This window comes from Mya arenaria, chromosome 12, assembly GCF_026914265.1.
Source record: "Mya arenaria isolate MELC-2E11 chromosome 12, ASM2691426v1".
NCBI lineage: Eukaryota > Metazoa > Mollusca > Bivalvia > Myida > Myidae > Mya > Mya arenaria.
In genome coordinates this window covers 8,945,347-8,962,437 of record NC_069133.1, presented here as the reverse complement: position 1 = coordinate 8,962,437, position 17,091 = coordinate 8,945,347, and the positions used below count along the sequence as shown (strand labels likewise).

The window sequence follows — 17,091 nt, the reverse complement described above, 5'->3', positions numbered from 1 at the left end:
TTTTTCTGAAGACCTTGTTGGTGTTGAATTAAGTCGCAAAAAAATTAAATTAAATAAACCAAATTTTTGTTGGAATGAGTATCCTTGATTTGTCAAAATATACCATGTACGATTTTTATTATAATCATTTGAAAAATGTGTATGGTAGCAACGTTGAGCTAGAATTAACGGACACAGATTCATTTTTAGTATCATGTACAACACCGGACATTTTCCAAGATATGTTGGCCTATTCACATTTGTTTGACACTTCAGAGTTCCCTAAAGATCATTTTTTATATAGTGACTTCAACAAAAAAGTAATGGGAAAAATGAAAAGTGAAACAAATGAGAAATGTATTAGTGAATATTGCGGTTTGCGATCGAAAATGTATGCATTTAAGTGTGATGATATAGACGAGAAAAGAGCAAAAGGGATATCAAAAGCGGTTGTTAAAAAATCATTGACTCTTAATGATTATAAACATGTATTATTTAATAATTCTCAAATGCACTCAACAATGCATTCATTAAGAAGTCATAACCATAAAATTTATCTGGAAACAATCAGCAAAGTAGGATTATCTAGTTTTGATGACAAAAGATTTTTATTAGAAGATGGAATTAAATCATATGCTTATGGACATTATAAGATACAAGAGATATAATTTCTATGTTTTATACCAAATTACATCTAATTTCATGTAATTTCATGTGATGTTATCTACTGCTCTACTGTTGAAATGTAACCTAAAATAGATAAAAAAAATAAATAAAAATGTATGATCTTTGTTAAACAAATTGTTTGAATTCAATTATAATCAACTTTATTTGTATTTGCATTGTATTGTATTTATAAGAAAATAAATATTAAAATCTTGTCTGATATTTTATTTATTGATACAACATACCGGAATGGTATAAAATAGCTCGTCAGACATGTCCTCAACTTATAAATCTCAATTTGGTCTTGTTAAATTTTAAAATATTGTATTAATGGAATGAAATAGTTATACACAAAAATAAATAATAAAAAACATTCACGTTTTCATTAAAATAAGATCGAACACATCTTAACATTTCTGTAGGGTTGATTTAATGAAATGTAAACGATACATCATACCTTTAAGGTATGAGGTTATTTGATAAAGAAATTGTGTGAATCCTTTACCGATTTAATAAAAATAGTGAAACTCAAAAGAAGCTAAGAGAGGACAAAACTGTTATATCTTCAAAACCTACTTTTGGTGGTCAAAATAAAAGATTATTTAGTAAGTTGTTTGAAAAACTTTCATGTCATTGTAAGGTTCAACGGAGGTGTCCATAATGATAAACAGAGTCCAGTGAATAGAGCGCTGGCATTTGACAATGGTTTAATAAGTGATTTATTGTGATAGCTCACCACAGTGGAAGAGCTTTAGTCACCCTGAATGATAAACTAGATATATGATAACGACAATCTCGTCTTTTGAGTCATCAGCAGCTCATTTAACTGTCTTCACTTTTAAGTTATTACAATGGGTACGTCGGAGAGTAATTGGGTGGCTATTAGATATGGTGTTGTTGTACAAATTGACACTAAACGGTCAGGTTTTAGTCATTCAATTTCTTGAAATCACTTTCGATCACGCGATGGCTGGGCTCTGATGAACTTTTGTTTGTCAATGACCTGTGATCTTACATATAAAAGAATCCGTTTGATCACATATAAAGATGGTGGAGGTTATGATAAGTCCATCGTCTGATGAGGGAAAACAATACCATTAAATAGATCCTAGGTCGATGACCCTATGTTAGAAACATTGGATGAGTTGTCCTTTGACATACAATACACTGATGTGGTTAGTGTGACAATGCTATTGTTTATATCCCTTTTATTGAAATGAATACTGTTAATCAATGGAGACCCAGTTAAACAATGACCCTTTGTCTTGGATTTCAAACAATGGTTAAATATGGCCGCTAACGCGGGAAACCGCCAAAGATGGCCGCGAGAGTCAATTTCAAACTTGTGCATGCGCAAACAATGGAACCACCGACAGAACCACCGCACCACCAAACAAAATGGCCGCGAGAGTCCCCTTTTTACCCTACTAATGAAATTAGCTTAATCCTGTTATAAGGGACTTAGAAGTTTCTAGAAATTTAGGTCAGGCTTTGAAGTGAATGTCGACGGTATTAAGGTGTTTGGTTCCAAAAGCCTCAACCAATGAAGGGTAGTATGTCAATGAGGATGAATGGTTTGATTTGCATTCAGTGTATTTACAAGCTGAAGAATTCACATTGATGTACATGAATTATAATATAATCATACTCACTAGTCACAAAATGCAAATAAACATTAGCTCAGCACTCAAGGCCGCGAGTACAGAGTTTGAAATTATGCATATTCAACCCTTTATCAATTAAACATTTGCGCAACACACTGTAATTGTCTTTAAAAACGCAATTGAATCCAAAAAGTAGCTACAAATTGTACACAAATTATACAACCAATATTTGAAAAAATGAAATATTGTTAGGATGCACAATATATAATTATCAAGAATAGCAATATAAATAGTAAAACCTTTTAATTCATTGCTCTCATTGTCTCTCACAAACACATAACGTTCCATTATTATTGTTCTTGAACTTGATCTGCATCAATCCAGCTATCAAATGATTTTGGAAATCCTTCCCATCGAACAAAATACTCTAATTTCCCTTTGACTTTTCTCTTTTTTTAAACTTTATCAACATACCAAAGACTGTCTGCATCTTTATCAACAGGAATTATTTCATTTTGATTCACATAACCTGATATTGGTTCTTTATTCAAGTCTATGATCTTATACAATGGAAAACCTTGTTTGAAAATCTTGCTCTTTATTTTAAAAACTTCTGTAGTATATTGTTGTTGATAAGCTCTTCTAAAGGGATGTTTCGTGTAACTTAATCTAACCAAATCACCAATTTTATATTTAAAGCGAGGAGGCGTTTTGGGGAATTTTTTAGGTTTTAGATACATTTTACTCCAAAGTTGTGTCTCGTTTTTCTTTGTAACATCACTTGGTGCTAATCCATCCAAACTCCGATGAGGGGAATTATTATTTACAATATCTTGAAGGTGATCTATATATCTATAATTTCGCTGATATCTTAACATTCTAAATATCATACCACGAAGGGTACGAATGACTCGCTCTGCATAGTTTGCTTTAGCGGTGCTTTGTGTATTAAACAAGTAAACTCTCTTCTTTTGCATAAACGCTTTTAATTCACGATTGATAAATTCAGAACCTCGGTCCGTTCTTAACTTTTTAAACTTATGAACACTAAGAATATCCTTGATTGCTAACAATACCGTGTTAGATTTTTTATTAACTAAGGGTCGAACGGATAGAAAACGTGAAAATATATCTATAACAATGAGTAGGTATTTAACTCCATCATTGTATTTAGCAATGTTATCAACTGCCATTAAATCCATATCACCCTGATCGTTCATACCCGCCACTTCAACACGTGGTCTTTTATATGTATGTCTCGCCTGACGTTGAATGGCATACGAGTCTTGATTGTTGAGCCATTTCTGTATGAAATAAGTAGTAAATACTCTTGGATAGTTTTGGTTTAATATCCTGTGTAACTTTTTTGCACCCAAAACGCTGCCTGCGTTTTTAGAATCGAAATAATATTGTGATAGGATATGTTCCTTCTGCGTTTTATCCATGATTAAACATGATCATCGTTGTTAGTAGTTTATATTATGGGACACATGGGTTGTTAATTAAACTAAAGCAAGGAAATGAAAACATGTATAGATATAAATACATTTATTTGAAACTAAACATCTATAAAATAAGTCAGCATATGATCATACAAGCATATACATACAATGACATACATGTACATAAAGTGAATTAAATATTTATTTGAAACATGCAAACAGGAAATTCGTGAAGTAATAAATATAACAAATCATTTTACGCCACACAATGCCAGAGTTCTTAATTTCTCATGAATTCTTTTTTTGAAGAAAAATGCAGTAAAACACATACAACATTGCATAATATGTCCATTTTGTTGTGTTGTAAATATTCTTTTGCTCAACGTGATGGACGAAACAGTCGATCTTCAATGCGATTGATTGTCAACACCATTCTTTTCATTTTTTCACACCACCGCTCGGTTTTCATTATCTGCAGATAGTCATTGCTCTCTAGCAAATGTTTGTGTAAATCAATCATTTCAGAGGAAATGTTTGAAATGCGCATAATTTCTTCCCAACTTTGTAGTATATTTTTTTCATTAACTGCGTTTAGCATGTCACTAAAGTAACGTTCTATTTTATACTCATCATCATCAGGGTCTGTATCCATGATACAATCGTGATCTTTTTGAGATGGGAGATCCATCTGGCAACCATAGCAAAGTTGTCTAGTCACCATACCCATAACCTCACACAGTGCCTTCGCATATACAAAGTCAAAGTATGAATTCATTAGCGCGACACTTGTAGAAACTGGAGTATAAATCTCTGTAGTGTCCATAACATTCGTTTTGGAGTCACAATGTTCATTTTCATAAATATCTTGAGATAGTTCACTGCAATCCATGTTAAGTTTTTCTGCTGCGATATGATCACACCAAATGTCGATGAAACACTGAATGTTTGTGCTGTGTTGTATGTCTTTTATAGTTACATATGGTAACGGAAAAATTCAAATTTGTATTTTCAGATCATCCGGGGATATCGCCATATTGAAAACCCGCCAGAGGTTCGGTCCACGTCCATGGTGCTCGGGATGAGTCATTGGAGGACGAAGATCGGGTGTCCTTATGCTGCCATGAAATGTCGTTTTCATGATGTCCAATTATGTTCAAAAATAAACAACTTGGAGAATGTGTTTTATGTTCTAACAACGACTCGTCTCCTTTCTGCCACTGATGTAATCGCAAACCGCAAGAAAAACACTCTACTGTGTCATTTCTGCCAGTATAATAAAATCCTGCTGAAGATAATTGGAACTTGTTTGGTTCTATTTGAGGTGGCCACATGTCGAACGTTTTAAGTCTGTCTTGAAAGAATAGCATGCTTGGAGAACTATATTCAAACTCTAATAGTTTTGAAGTTGTCATTTCGACTGTCCGTGTAAGAATGAAGCCAATAACGGAACACTTTCCTTCATATCACAGAGAGTTTCAAAAATATCAAATGGTAATTGAAAACTTTGGTGACCCTTTTTAAATATTATTTTAATGCGTCGCTGTCTCTCTTTCACAACTATGACAAATTTGTCACCAAGTGTGCATGTAATTTCCCTTCTTATTGGTGACCAAGAGACATTTTCAAAACCAAAACCTCTCAAATATGTCTGCAACTCGTTAGAAAAACGTATCTGAGCTTGAGCCATTTTTTGTATTTTTTAAACACTTTAGACAACTGTTAAAGCACAGACTTACAATATCCAATTTGTTCGGTTTGTTATATACCACTATTGACAATCCAAAAAAAAAAAATGTCTTGGACGTTGATTATTCCCGTACTATGGGCTCGTCTTTAAGTCCTGTATATGCGGTTAAAAAGGGAATGAATTTACATCTATCCGGATATTCTTCAATCTCTTGATGGCTATTGTACTGATCAACTATGGTTTGAAAATTGTTAGTTTGTCTTAAAAGAGTTACCATTTTCTGATGACTCTCCTTAACCCACAAATATATACAACGAGCTTCACTATCGTTCCAGGGTAACATATTACCATTCTCATCCCAAAAGGAATCAAACATTCTCCTGTTTGAGTCATATGGTGTCAAATTATAACTCATATTAGCCGGTAAAACAATGGCTGCCAACTTCAATCGCAAAAAGATTAATACTGATAATCAATGGAGACCCAGTTAAACAATGACCCTTTGTCTTGGATTTTAAACAATGGTTAAACATAACCGCTAAAAGCGGGAAATCGCCAAATATGACCGCTAACGCGCGAAATCGATACCATTGTCTTCCCTCTCAATGTTGGTTGAGTTAAACTTTGAAAATTGTCCGCCAAAACATATACGTGCGCATGCGTAAACAATGGAACCACCGACAGAACCACCGCACCACCAAACAAAATGGCCGCGAAAGTCAATTTCAAACTTGCGCATGCGTAAACAATGGAACCACCGACAGAACCACCGCACCACCAAACAAAATGGCCGCGAAATACCAATTATTATACTACTAATAATGATATTTCAACTTGATTACGCTGTAATACATTTTAAAAGAAAGCAAAAAATAAAGTTGATAAGACTCCAAATAACAACACAATTACTGCTCCATTTGATATGCAGTCTATAAAATACCATAGAAATCCTTAATGAGTCAGATTTAATTATTTACCTTTTCACTTTATGAATGTTATTCACTATTTTTGACTGTTTTACAAAAATTACAATGTATTGAACTGTTGACCGGCCTCGGGACAACAATTCTGAAGTCATCCCCTCAACCTCGGGACTACAGTTTCGACACAAATGTCCATGCAACAGCTGTTTACTGTAATAAAAGTCACCACAATATCAACTTAAAAGAGCAAAATAGAAGCCGAACAGTCAGAAAGCTTTGGCGAAAAAATAAAAATTAAAGAAGCAAATTATTATTTTAGTAAATTTAAGCTTTTGAGAAAGGTGATAATTATGCTTATCCTTTAATTTTGAAATATATTAAAGGCGTCTGTAAATACGCTTTTAGAATTTTGAATATGTTTACCTTTACACCGTCAGACTTAGTGAGAGCGGTCAACCTCTATGAACATGTGTAGCTCAATTGGGCGTAGTTTTTCGGGCATCGGAGTGACTCAATCGGTTCTTATAGGGTTTCTACGTAACGTAATCGGGAAAAGTCATATGGGCTTAGGCGTAACTCATTCGGACTAGTCGTATTGGCAAAAACGTTAATTAATTTGGCGAAGTCTTACGGGCTTTGTAACTCAAGTTTGCATAGTCTTACGGGTATATTCTTTCGGTCATTGTCGTAGTTCAATCATAAGGCATAGTCTTACTGACATCGGACATACATTATTCGGGTAATCGTGGGTCTTCGTGTTTATATCGACTTTTATTTTACAAGGACGCAATAGGAATGGACATTAGTTACTTAACTTTATATGGATTAATGTATTTGATGCGATATTGTTTTTGAGATGTTGTAAGGAAACTTGAGTAAATCAAACACATATCTCTGTTGGTCGTTTTCCCAGCATGGGATCAGTGTTCGCAATCAAGTGTCAGCATTAAAACACAAATATACGATTAATATTGGCATTTTATCACGATAGTTAGGGGGAATTCAGGGTTGACATCGACCCTGGCAGTCAGAGCTCGACCTAACATAAATCAATGAGATTATATATCCACGTATATAAACGCTCACAATAAATCTCCGATGCCAGTTCAACCTTGAAATAATGTGTTATGGAAATATTGTTTTGTAAAGGAAAGAAAAAAAATAAACAATAATTTTTTAGCGAATATATTTTTTTTTATAAATATACTCACCGTAAGAGCTCGGTTACATAACTGTTTTTGTTGTGTTTCCCTTTTTTGTTTAAATTGAATAAACTTCAAATATGAATAGTGATGTTTTATTTTTAAGTGCAAGAGCGAACCAGGTATTGTTTGACAGACAGAAGAGCTTCCCTAAAATGCCACGAAAGGTCATTCAATAGTAATGAAACCACTTTTGTGTCATTCTGCACTTAGGCTTCGTGACAATGGTAAACTTTCCAGTGCCCGCCTATACGAGGCAGAGTTTTATATGCAGCGTTGATGAAAACTCCCAAATAAATGGCTAAAGAGAGCCACATAGTCTTTTGGTTACATATATGTATTTAAGCATTAAAGTATTGAAAAAAGCAATCAATTTATATTGTATTTTCAACCATCTACACTACAAGTGCACCGCAACATGATGGAAAATAAACATAAAACTATGGTTCAGAAATATTACAAGTTCTGGACATACCGATAATGTAATCAACTGGATATGCCCGTTCGTTGGAACATCATTTTCACAATTTAAACTCATTTAAGCATGTGTATCACCGGGCTCTGTTTGGGCCCTCTACTCTTTCTTATATACGTTAATGAAAAAGCTTATGCACTACAAAGCACAACTAGACTTTTTGAGGATGATAGTCCTTATTGCAAAAACTTACGTTTAACAAAACACAGACTCAATCGCATGTTGCGTTTTCCCCCATTTGTTTTACTTTACTCTTATTATCATTTTAAAAGGGAAAGTAAGAAAACATAATCAGCGTTAACGTCCATTTTCGACTCATTGGCTCTATAACGGAGGACGCTTATGTTTTCAGTTCAGACTAAATAAATGATAACGGTAATGACAATATCTGCATTGAAGAGCACTTGCCTTCTAACTTTTGAAGACGAATACCTGAAACAAAATATAGGGTTGAATATAGCATCCTTTCATACCTAAGCTTTCAGTCCTTTAATTTTATGAAGATTTTACTAGTTCGTGTTATCTTTAAAACCGTATTTGGCAAATCATTTAGCTAATATATGTTGCTTTTATTTTTAATAATGTTTTCCTTATTTGTTCCCAGTTTTAGTACAATGATGCTTTTTATTATGAAACTCTATGATCACACAGTTTTAAACCTTGTATTTTATAAGGCAGACTGTGTGTGATGTTATTAGTTTCAAACAATAACTGCATCGTATCTTTGAAAAGTTTTTGCATTAGGTGCTCTGAATTTTATTCCTCCGTCTGCAGATAGAGTTGGGATCTCTAATCATAGAAGTATTTGGAGTTTACCTATACGTTTATTATTATTTGTTTTATTGATAAGTTTCCTCAAGTAAATGCAAACTTTGATAATATTTACCTTTTGCGTTTTATCTTTATAAAGGATTGTTGGGTTTGTGCACATATACTGGTTTAAACCCCCAGTAAATTTATATTTTACTGACCGTTCTAAGGCGGTATCTAACAATTCTTGATAAACATACCAAGTTTTTTATATAAAGTATGTGTGCACTGTGTTGTTTGTGGGGTTATGTGCTGTTCTTCTATGTTTCTTGTTTGTGATTTTATGTTTTATGTCTTTGACGTTTACCCAGTGCCATTAACCCGGGTTTATGTTTAAACTTTTTGCTACTGATCTTGTTTCTGCAGCCTTTTGCATAAATATTAAATAGAATTATTGATGTCATTTTCTGTTTGTGAAGAAAAATATGCACTGGTTTTTGTACATAAGTTGCATGCAGACGCTCCTGCTGTTTGTGTTTTAAGTTGATTAACGGGAAAACTCTAAAATAAATTTGTCAGAATAAGGGGACTTGCTAAGGATAAGTTTAGGTTATCATTCATGCGTTAAAGGCCTAGTTTATTCCTTCTGTAAGTCCCCCCCCAACAAAATAACAACAACAAAAACACACAAAAACAAACAAACCCCCGTGTATTGTACACAACCTCTGTGTATTGAATTAAATCTAATTGCTTAATTGTCTTATAAGATCTCAGATCTGAATATCCTGCTGTGCAGTTTTGGAGCCTTTATTATAGAATTGGACCCTAAATGGTCCTAAGACAATAAACAAATACACAGGAAATTGGCCCCTACTGTGACATCAGTGCAATTAGCAGGAGATTCACAGCAGAGGATTGTCATGCCAAACATTCCTTAAACCAGGCCTTTAAGAAGCTAACAGAGATTTTTTAAACATTATTTGTAAAGATTTATCCGCGACTGATGTTTTAGACATATGTAAATATTTCATTTATGTCAAATTTGTTTGTGCTGGTTTTACACACAATTCTTGAAATTTGTACGACAGGGTCACTACAATTGAAGAAACGGGTATATAAAGCGTTGTTAGCGCTTTTTGTTCCCTTTTCAATGACCGGTCTTGTCTGACGTTGATTAAGCCATTGCTTATTATTCATGCGTCGATACGGCTTAAAAAAATAAATTCAAGTTTCATCCCAAGTGAGCAACTCAGAAATTTAACTATGATTACAATTTCTTTTCCAGAAGTGTTTTATACTTGCGTTTACCCTTTGCTGTATATAAATAAGGATACTCATGGACTATAAACGTGCATGTTACCTTTAAATCAAGGGCTGGAGGTGTATAATGTTGCATAAAGGGGAACACACTTTGTTAGGTCGATTGAATATTATTACTATTATTAGTACTATTATTATTATCACAATAATTGTTGTTGTTGTTATTATTATTATTATTATTATTATTATTATTATTATTATTATTATTATTATTATTATTATTATTATCATTATTTCCGTTTTTATTATTCTTCTTCTTATTATTATTTTTATCATTATAATTATTTTTATTATTAGTAGTAGTATTATTACAATTATTATTATATTATTATTATTATTATTATTATTATTATTATTATTATTATTATTATTATTATTATTATTAATATCGTTGCATGTTATCAATTTTTAATGTGTTTCTGATCTGATATTTTGCGATACAATTCGAAATATTTTATCTTAGGTGAAAGGAAATGTTGTATGTAGATTTTAAGTCAAATCCTACTTTTGTGATGTAAATATTGTAAAATTTCGGAGAGCACTTACAACAAGGTTAAGACTTTCATCACATAGAATAGAAATCGAAGCCGGTAGATGGTATAAACCCGAATCTATACGTTCATTTCTTGTTAGAATGTACATTGTATAATGATTTAAGAAAACAATACATCAGTAAATATTATTGGAAAAGACCAAATGTACTGAAATTTGTTGAACTTATTGCCAGTGATAGGAAAACTACATGTAGAAAATTATCGATGTATGTACATAAACCTTTTGAATTAAGAAATAGTTTTTTTTTATATTTAACATATGTAATAAGTCAGTATCTGTATAGCAGCCACAGTCTCATCGCTGTGATAATATTATAGTATTATATATATTATGGTTTGAATTATATAATAATATAGTGTTAGTTATTGCAAGAAAATGTATCTATGAGCGTGTATTTGACCACTGATCTATGAATTGTCATGATATGTGTATATATGCCTAATTCTTGTACGCTCATTGGCTATGGCCTTTATGCATTTGAAATAAACTATGAAACTATGTAGGTTGAAAACATTCTTTACCATAAGGAATAACTATCGTCTTATATCTTTCAATATACACAAAGTATCTATAACAAATTCAAATCAACGCAGATTTTGAAATATTAAAATAACATTTACAATAAGTAAGGAAGAAAATATGTGAAACAAGCATTGTTTGAGTACAATTGCATATTTATTTTCATTCAATCGCATCCTAAGTGTGTGTCTTAAGTTTATATTCCTTAATCTGTTTAAAGAACAATACAGAAAGTGTATGGCAATCTTAATTATTAACAGGCGCCCCTCATATATCAGCAAACTGCCTTGTATTGTGATTTATTCAGCAACTAATTGTTTGGGCGCGCGGAACATTGGTACTAAACGAGGAAACATACTCTCTTTGATATATTATAATTTGGTGCGAGTTTGTACCTTAGGCTACATTATGTGCCGGTTAGATTAAAACGGCTGAGCTCTACTTCTTTATGTTGTGTTCGAAATAACTAGAAATGAAGCGTACATCGAATATACTGATGGTGTATTCATCTAGTCTTGTCGACTTATTTGATATCGACCTAACGAGTTCGAACACGACATATTGTCAAAGCTTTGTCGACTCGTAACTTATTTAGTAAATGTTGCAAGCAATTGTGAATCAACAAAACGAGTTGAAAATGATTTTTTTGTAATAATTATTACCGGACTTGACATAAATTCTATGAAGACTAGAATTTCATCAAGTTCCATTGCATTTAGGTTAAAATGGGGCTTCTTTGATTAGACTTACTCACCTTGTGTTAACTTTACATGGTCTATATTCCAAAAAGAGGAAGATTATTCGGAGTCATAAACATCAACCAAATTGCATGGATGTGGGGGCTATGGCTCTGGCCTGTTTAATGATAAAGAAATATGCCATTGATTACCCTTGCGTCGTTGTTTTTCACTTTCGCCTAATGACCCATTATCAATCTTGACTTAGATTGTATGCTGACAAACCAAAATTCATTAACATAAGAACTTAAAGGAAAATTTTCTTTCACTGGATCTAGTGACCTACTTTTTGATAACAAACAACATAGTATCAAAGATGACCTAGATTTTATAAAACAATTGTCGTTGATTCTTGACCAAACTTGTGGTCTCAAGACTGTTAACGATAATTATATAATAATCATCACTTACACATTTGTTTAATTTTGCATATAACTTAAGTGGAACATTATTTAACCTAGTTTAACTAAGCAACCTGATTGATGTGTTACGATTACTGTCTTTACTGTGATTATAATAGTTCGTGCGGGGCAATACTTTCCTCGTGACACTGGCCCCTGATTCAGTTGCATCTTTTTATTTCAGTGTAAGATCGTATTTAAGATCGAGAGTGATAGAATAAACGATATTTTATGATCTTTACTGAAATAAAGTACGATCATACACGGAAATCATGTTTCTTTTATTGTTGTTTCCGGAGAAAATCCCCTCTTTGCATTTCCAGGTGCTACACTGCTACCCGTGGGACTCCCCTTAGGTACAGATTTGATCGCCAATTACGATAATTGTAATCCCTATGCCGGCATGTGAAGAAATATTGTTTACCCTTATTTCCGTTCAAGCATTATATAAACATAGATCAATACTTTGTATACAAAATGCAGTAATCTTCAAAATATTGAAGTTAAAATTCAAAACAGAATAAATTAAACAGCGCATGAATTAATCTGAACAAATTACCCTGGTCACATTTTATTGAATGAGATATTTGAATGGTCAAATGTGTAATCAAAACAAATGTGGTTGTCGAGATTGTTCTCATGGTATTCAATGACTATCATTGTCAGAAATCAGCCTGATTCGTCTTTAGACGGGTAGTTTTGGGGAGGTTCATATTAAAAACCGTATGAAAAAAATCAAATACATAATATAACATCGACTCAATATTCTATCATTTGTTTTCATTACAATGGTTTTGTTCAAAAGCAACTGTTCAGATATACACCTTCAATGAAATGTTTGAAATATAACAAAATAGCATAGTGCCCTGATAAATTGTGAAAACCTGAATAAAAGAATGTATTAAAAACGCAAATACATTTCCTGCAGTAAAAAGTTTAAATACAGTAATAGGCACGATGCGTTCGTTAAAAACTGGTACAAAATGTTATGTTGAACTGTTAATGCTATCAACAAAATGCAGCTAGGCCAGGTCAGGCCTGGCCGCCAACTTTATGCTGCTTTGCCGCTATAACACTTGATTTCTAGTCTACCAACTTCATACTGATAAGCCGCTAAGCCGCCATGTTCATATACATCCAAAATGACTACTCAAACCCCCTTTGTCACGTTCGATAAAAGGCCATGTCGGATAAACAAATATAAACGTTCAAACGTCTACGTTTTATACCATGCAATCATAATCAGACTTACAGGTGGAGTTCTTGTGTTTGCTCAACAGTGTTGGTTCTCTGATGAAAGATAGAGGAAAATATGGCCTATTATATACTCTCTTATAGTTTTAATTTGTGTGATACCTTATCAACGTTTTTTTTAACCATTGATCATTTAAGCGTACGTTTCACACTAAAATTACTTTTTTACGAGTGTCTTTTGTTAGTGTAAGTACTTTAATGTTAGGACTGTCGATTTAGACGTGTATGCTGGCTGTATTTTAAATTAGAGTAAATCTTATTGAAGTTTAGTAGAATCAAGAAAAATTAAGGGTGTATCTGCTCAATTGATGATACCAGTATTGTATTAAAATGTACATGTCATTGTATAATGTATATAAGCTTTCGCAGCTTTGAAAGAGTTCGGACAGAAACAGGGCAAGCAGTCGCCAATTTCGAAAGGCATCCATCACACAAACAAACTTGGCATACTAGAAATATACATGTTATGTTAAAGGTAAATGAACTGTCGGTTTACCAGTTATGGAGCTATGGGTTATGTTAAAAGAAAAAGGAATATATTTTCCATTATTAGGGAACGTCATCTTTACAATAATTTACTTAAGAGTATATGTGCAAAGTTTTGTGCAATCTGTTTCTTAAACATCACAAACCCCAAAAAATCAATTTAAATTTCATTAAATGCGTTTTGAATACCGCATTATGTCGAAACCACGGAAGAAAAAAGGGAACCATAGTTAAGTTGATGATTCAAGAGCAAGATGTACGACGAGTAGGTACTAAACAGCGCATCATTTAAAGGATGACTTATAAAGTTGTGTGTGTTCATGTGATGGTATAAATCAATCAAATATTACATTTGTATTGACCATTTTCAAGTTGTTGACCAAGGTTTTAACAAAAGTCATTAAAGATCAGTAGTTGCCATCTGACAACGGCTACTTTTATTTTTTGAAATACTGTTAATGGCAACACAAACGCTGACAACGGAACTGGACTACATGTTGTGATGGAGAGTGAATTACTGGACCAAATGAATGACGAAATGAAAAGGGCTGTTACACCTGTGACAATTTTTATTGGAATTGAAACATTTCTGGGATTTTTTGGCAATTTATTTGTATTGTACGTGTTCATAAAACGTTACCATGACTGTAACTTTCGCTACTTTGTGCTGTGCCTCGCTTTTCTGGACTTTATAAGCACACTGACCACAATGCCTGGGGAGATCATCACGCAGCAATTCTGGTACAAGTATCCATTTCCCGTCGTCTGTAAAGTCAAGTCATTTTTCAACGTATTCACGGTCACAGGGGAGGCCCTATGTCTGTGCATAATCGCTGTCGAACGACATAGGAAGGTGTGTGCGCCATTTAGATGGCAGATCAGGCCTCGCCAGGCGCTTATCCTTTGCGGCGTCATCTACTGCGTGGCTTTCGTTGTTTCCCTCCCGGCCTGGTTTCTGTGGGGAAGCCAACAGGACGTTAGGTTATACAACGGAAGAAATGTAACCGTCACTGTCTGTGGAAAGGATTCCAATTATGAAAACAGTAGACAACCTTTAGTTTTCGGTACATCCCTGTCTGTTTTATTTGGACAATGCCTGATAGTTATGCTCGTTCTATATATACTAGTAGCAAGGAGACTCATCTTAGGTCGTCCATCGGCTCAAAGGCGCCACATCTCTTGCGCGCCAACGGTAAGCAAGTTGTCTATGTCACAAAGAAAATCAAATCAAAACACCGAGATAAGCGATGAAAGTGGCTTTACTAACTCGGACGTATCAACAAGAAAAGGAAAATCAACCACAGAGTCAAGCAAAACGGAAAGCCGGTCTCTGGATGATGAGAGCGAAGCGGTTGACAAAGATAAAGTTTGTGTCACGGACGCCGAAACAACATGCGAGGATGGAGCGTTGGAAGTCCGTCACAAACAACGGATCCGGCGTAGACGTCGCGACAAAGCGAATATTGTTCGCCGAAAAACGTACATCATGTTTGTTTTGACAATCATATTCATTGTCACAACAATTCTGTATTTGACGTTATTAGCGTTTATATCAGAAGAAATCTTGAAGAGTTTAAATATCTATGAAAAAACCGTGTATTTGTTCTTCTTTAGACTTGTGTTTATAAACCATGCTATCAACCCTTTTGTGTACGGCTGCCTTGACCCTAAGTTTAAACAAATATTAGGAGATATTAAAAATATGTTTTAAGTAGCTAAGGAAAGGTTGCTTAAACTGTATTGCCAGCTAGATCGCCATCATCAGAATTCGATACAAAAAGTACAGCGTAGCCACGAATAAACTGCGGCATTTAAAACTTAAAGGGGACCTTCTGAAGACGTGCGTTCATTCATTCCATCCGGAACATATGTGCTCTAGACACCAGGGATTGTCCCTCAACTCTTGTGATGTTCGTATTAGTGTTAAATATTGCATTCTGGTGTAATTTACGCATACTTTTTCTACCATATTCACATGAAAAGACACTTTGACAATTGCGTGTATTCCCATGCAATGCAGAATTCCTCTAGGAAATGAAATTTAAGAATATTGTTATTCAAATTCGAAATTGTTACATATTTTGTTTATACGACGATCTATATTTTTATCACTATTGCAAATAGCAATTCATGTAATTCCAAAGGCAAATTCTCTGTGTACATGCAATATATACATGGTCGTTTTCAGTTTTTATTTAGATTTAGTAATGTATGCCCGTATTGGTCATAATAAGAGGAAATGCGTAACTGTATTGTTGTTGGGTTTTTTCTTAACAGTGTTTTAATTTCCGTCTTTTAACTTTTAAGTCAGGAACATAATAGCTATTACTTCTTGTATGTCCATATATGTATAATAAAGTTAAGAGTTATCATCCCAGAATGATACGGAAAACATATGTTTTGTTATTGACGTAAACAACGTTTTGGACAACATTTGAATTACAATCCAGTTATTGTTTTAAACTATGAACATCAGACACAGTCAGCTTTAGAAAATAAAAATTTAGATAAAAAGCATCATTGTACGAAATTGCTAACAAATGAAGAAAACATCAAAATTAGAAACGACATGTATTAGCTAAACTTTTCATGATTACCTATGTAAAATATTTGAAGAAAGGGACGTCACAGGCCCGAACATTCCTAGCCAACCAATGAGGGTTTTAAAGATAACTTGAATTTGCAAAATTTTCATAAAATCAAAGGACTGAAAGTTCAGTTATGTAAGGACGCTATATTCAACCTTATACTTTGTTTTAGGAATTCATTTTCATTTTCAAAACCTAGAAGGTAAGTACTTTTCAAAGTATCGCCGTTATATCCACGGTTTGAATAAAATCCAAGCAATTCATTAAGTCTATCTGCCCAACTATCTGCTGGAATAATTTTCTTTAAAACATCACCATAAAATATGGATGGTCAATACTATTAGCAATCAGTGATTTAGGTCTTTATTGTACTTTGATATAATATAATTATGACCATAAATATTTTTTCGAAAGTCTCCTTGATTTGTGATATCTGAAACCCTGTTTTAGAATCTTTTCCGTCATTAGTTTACTGCTAGAGCTGAAAAACATATATAATATTG

The 17,091-nt window shown here is 33.5% G+C and overlaps 1 protein-coding gene across 1 annotated transcript; it reads left to right on the top strand.

The window, feature by feature from the left end:
- Positions 1–14,323: 14,323 nt before the first annotated feature.
- On the top strand, positions 14,324–16,023 carry LOC128212554 (neuropeptide Y receptor type 4-like). Its single transcript, XM_052918049.1, has one exon. It carries the CDS (start codon positions 14,503–14,505, stop codon positions 15,709–15,711), a length of 1,209 nt encoding a protein of 402 aa, XP_052774009.1. The 5' UTR covers positions 14,324–14,502; the 3' UTR covers positions 15,712–16,023.
- The last annotated feature ends 1,068 nt before the right edge of the window (positions 16,024–17,091 follow it).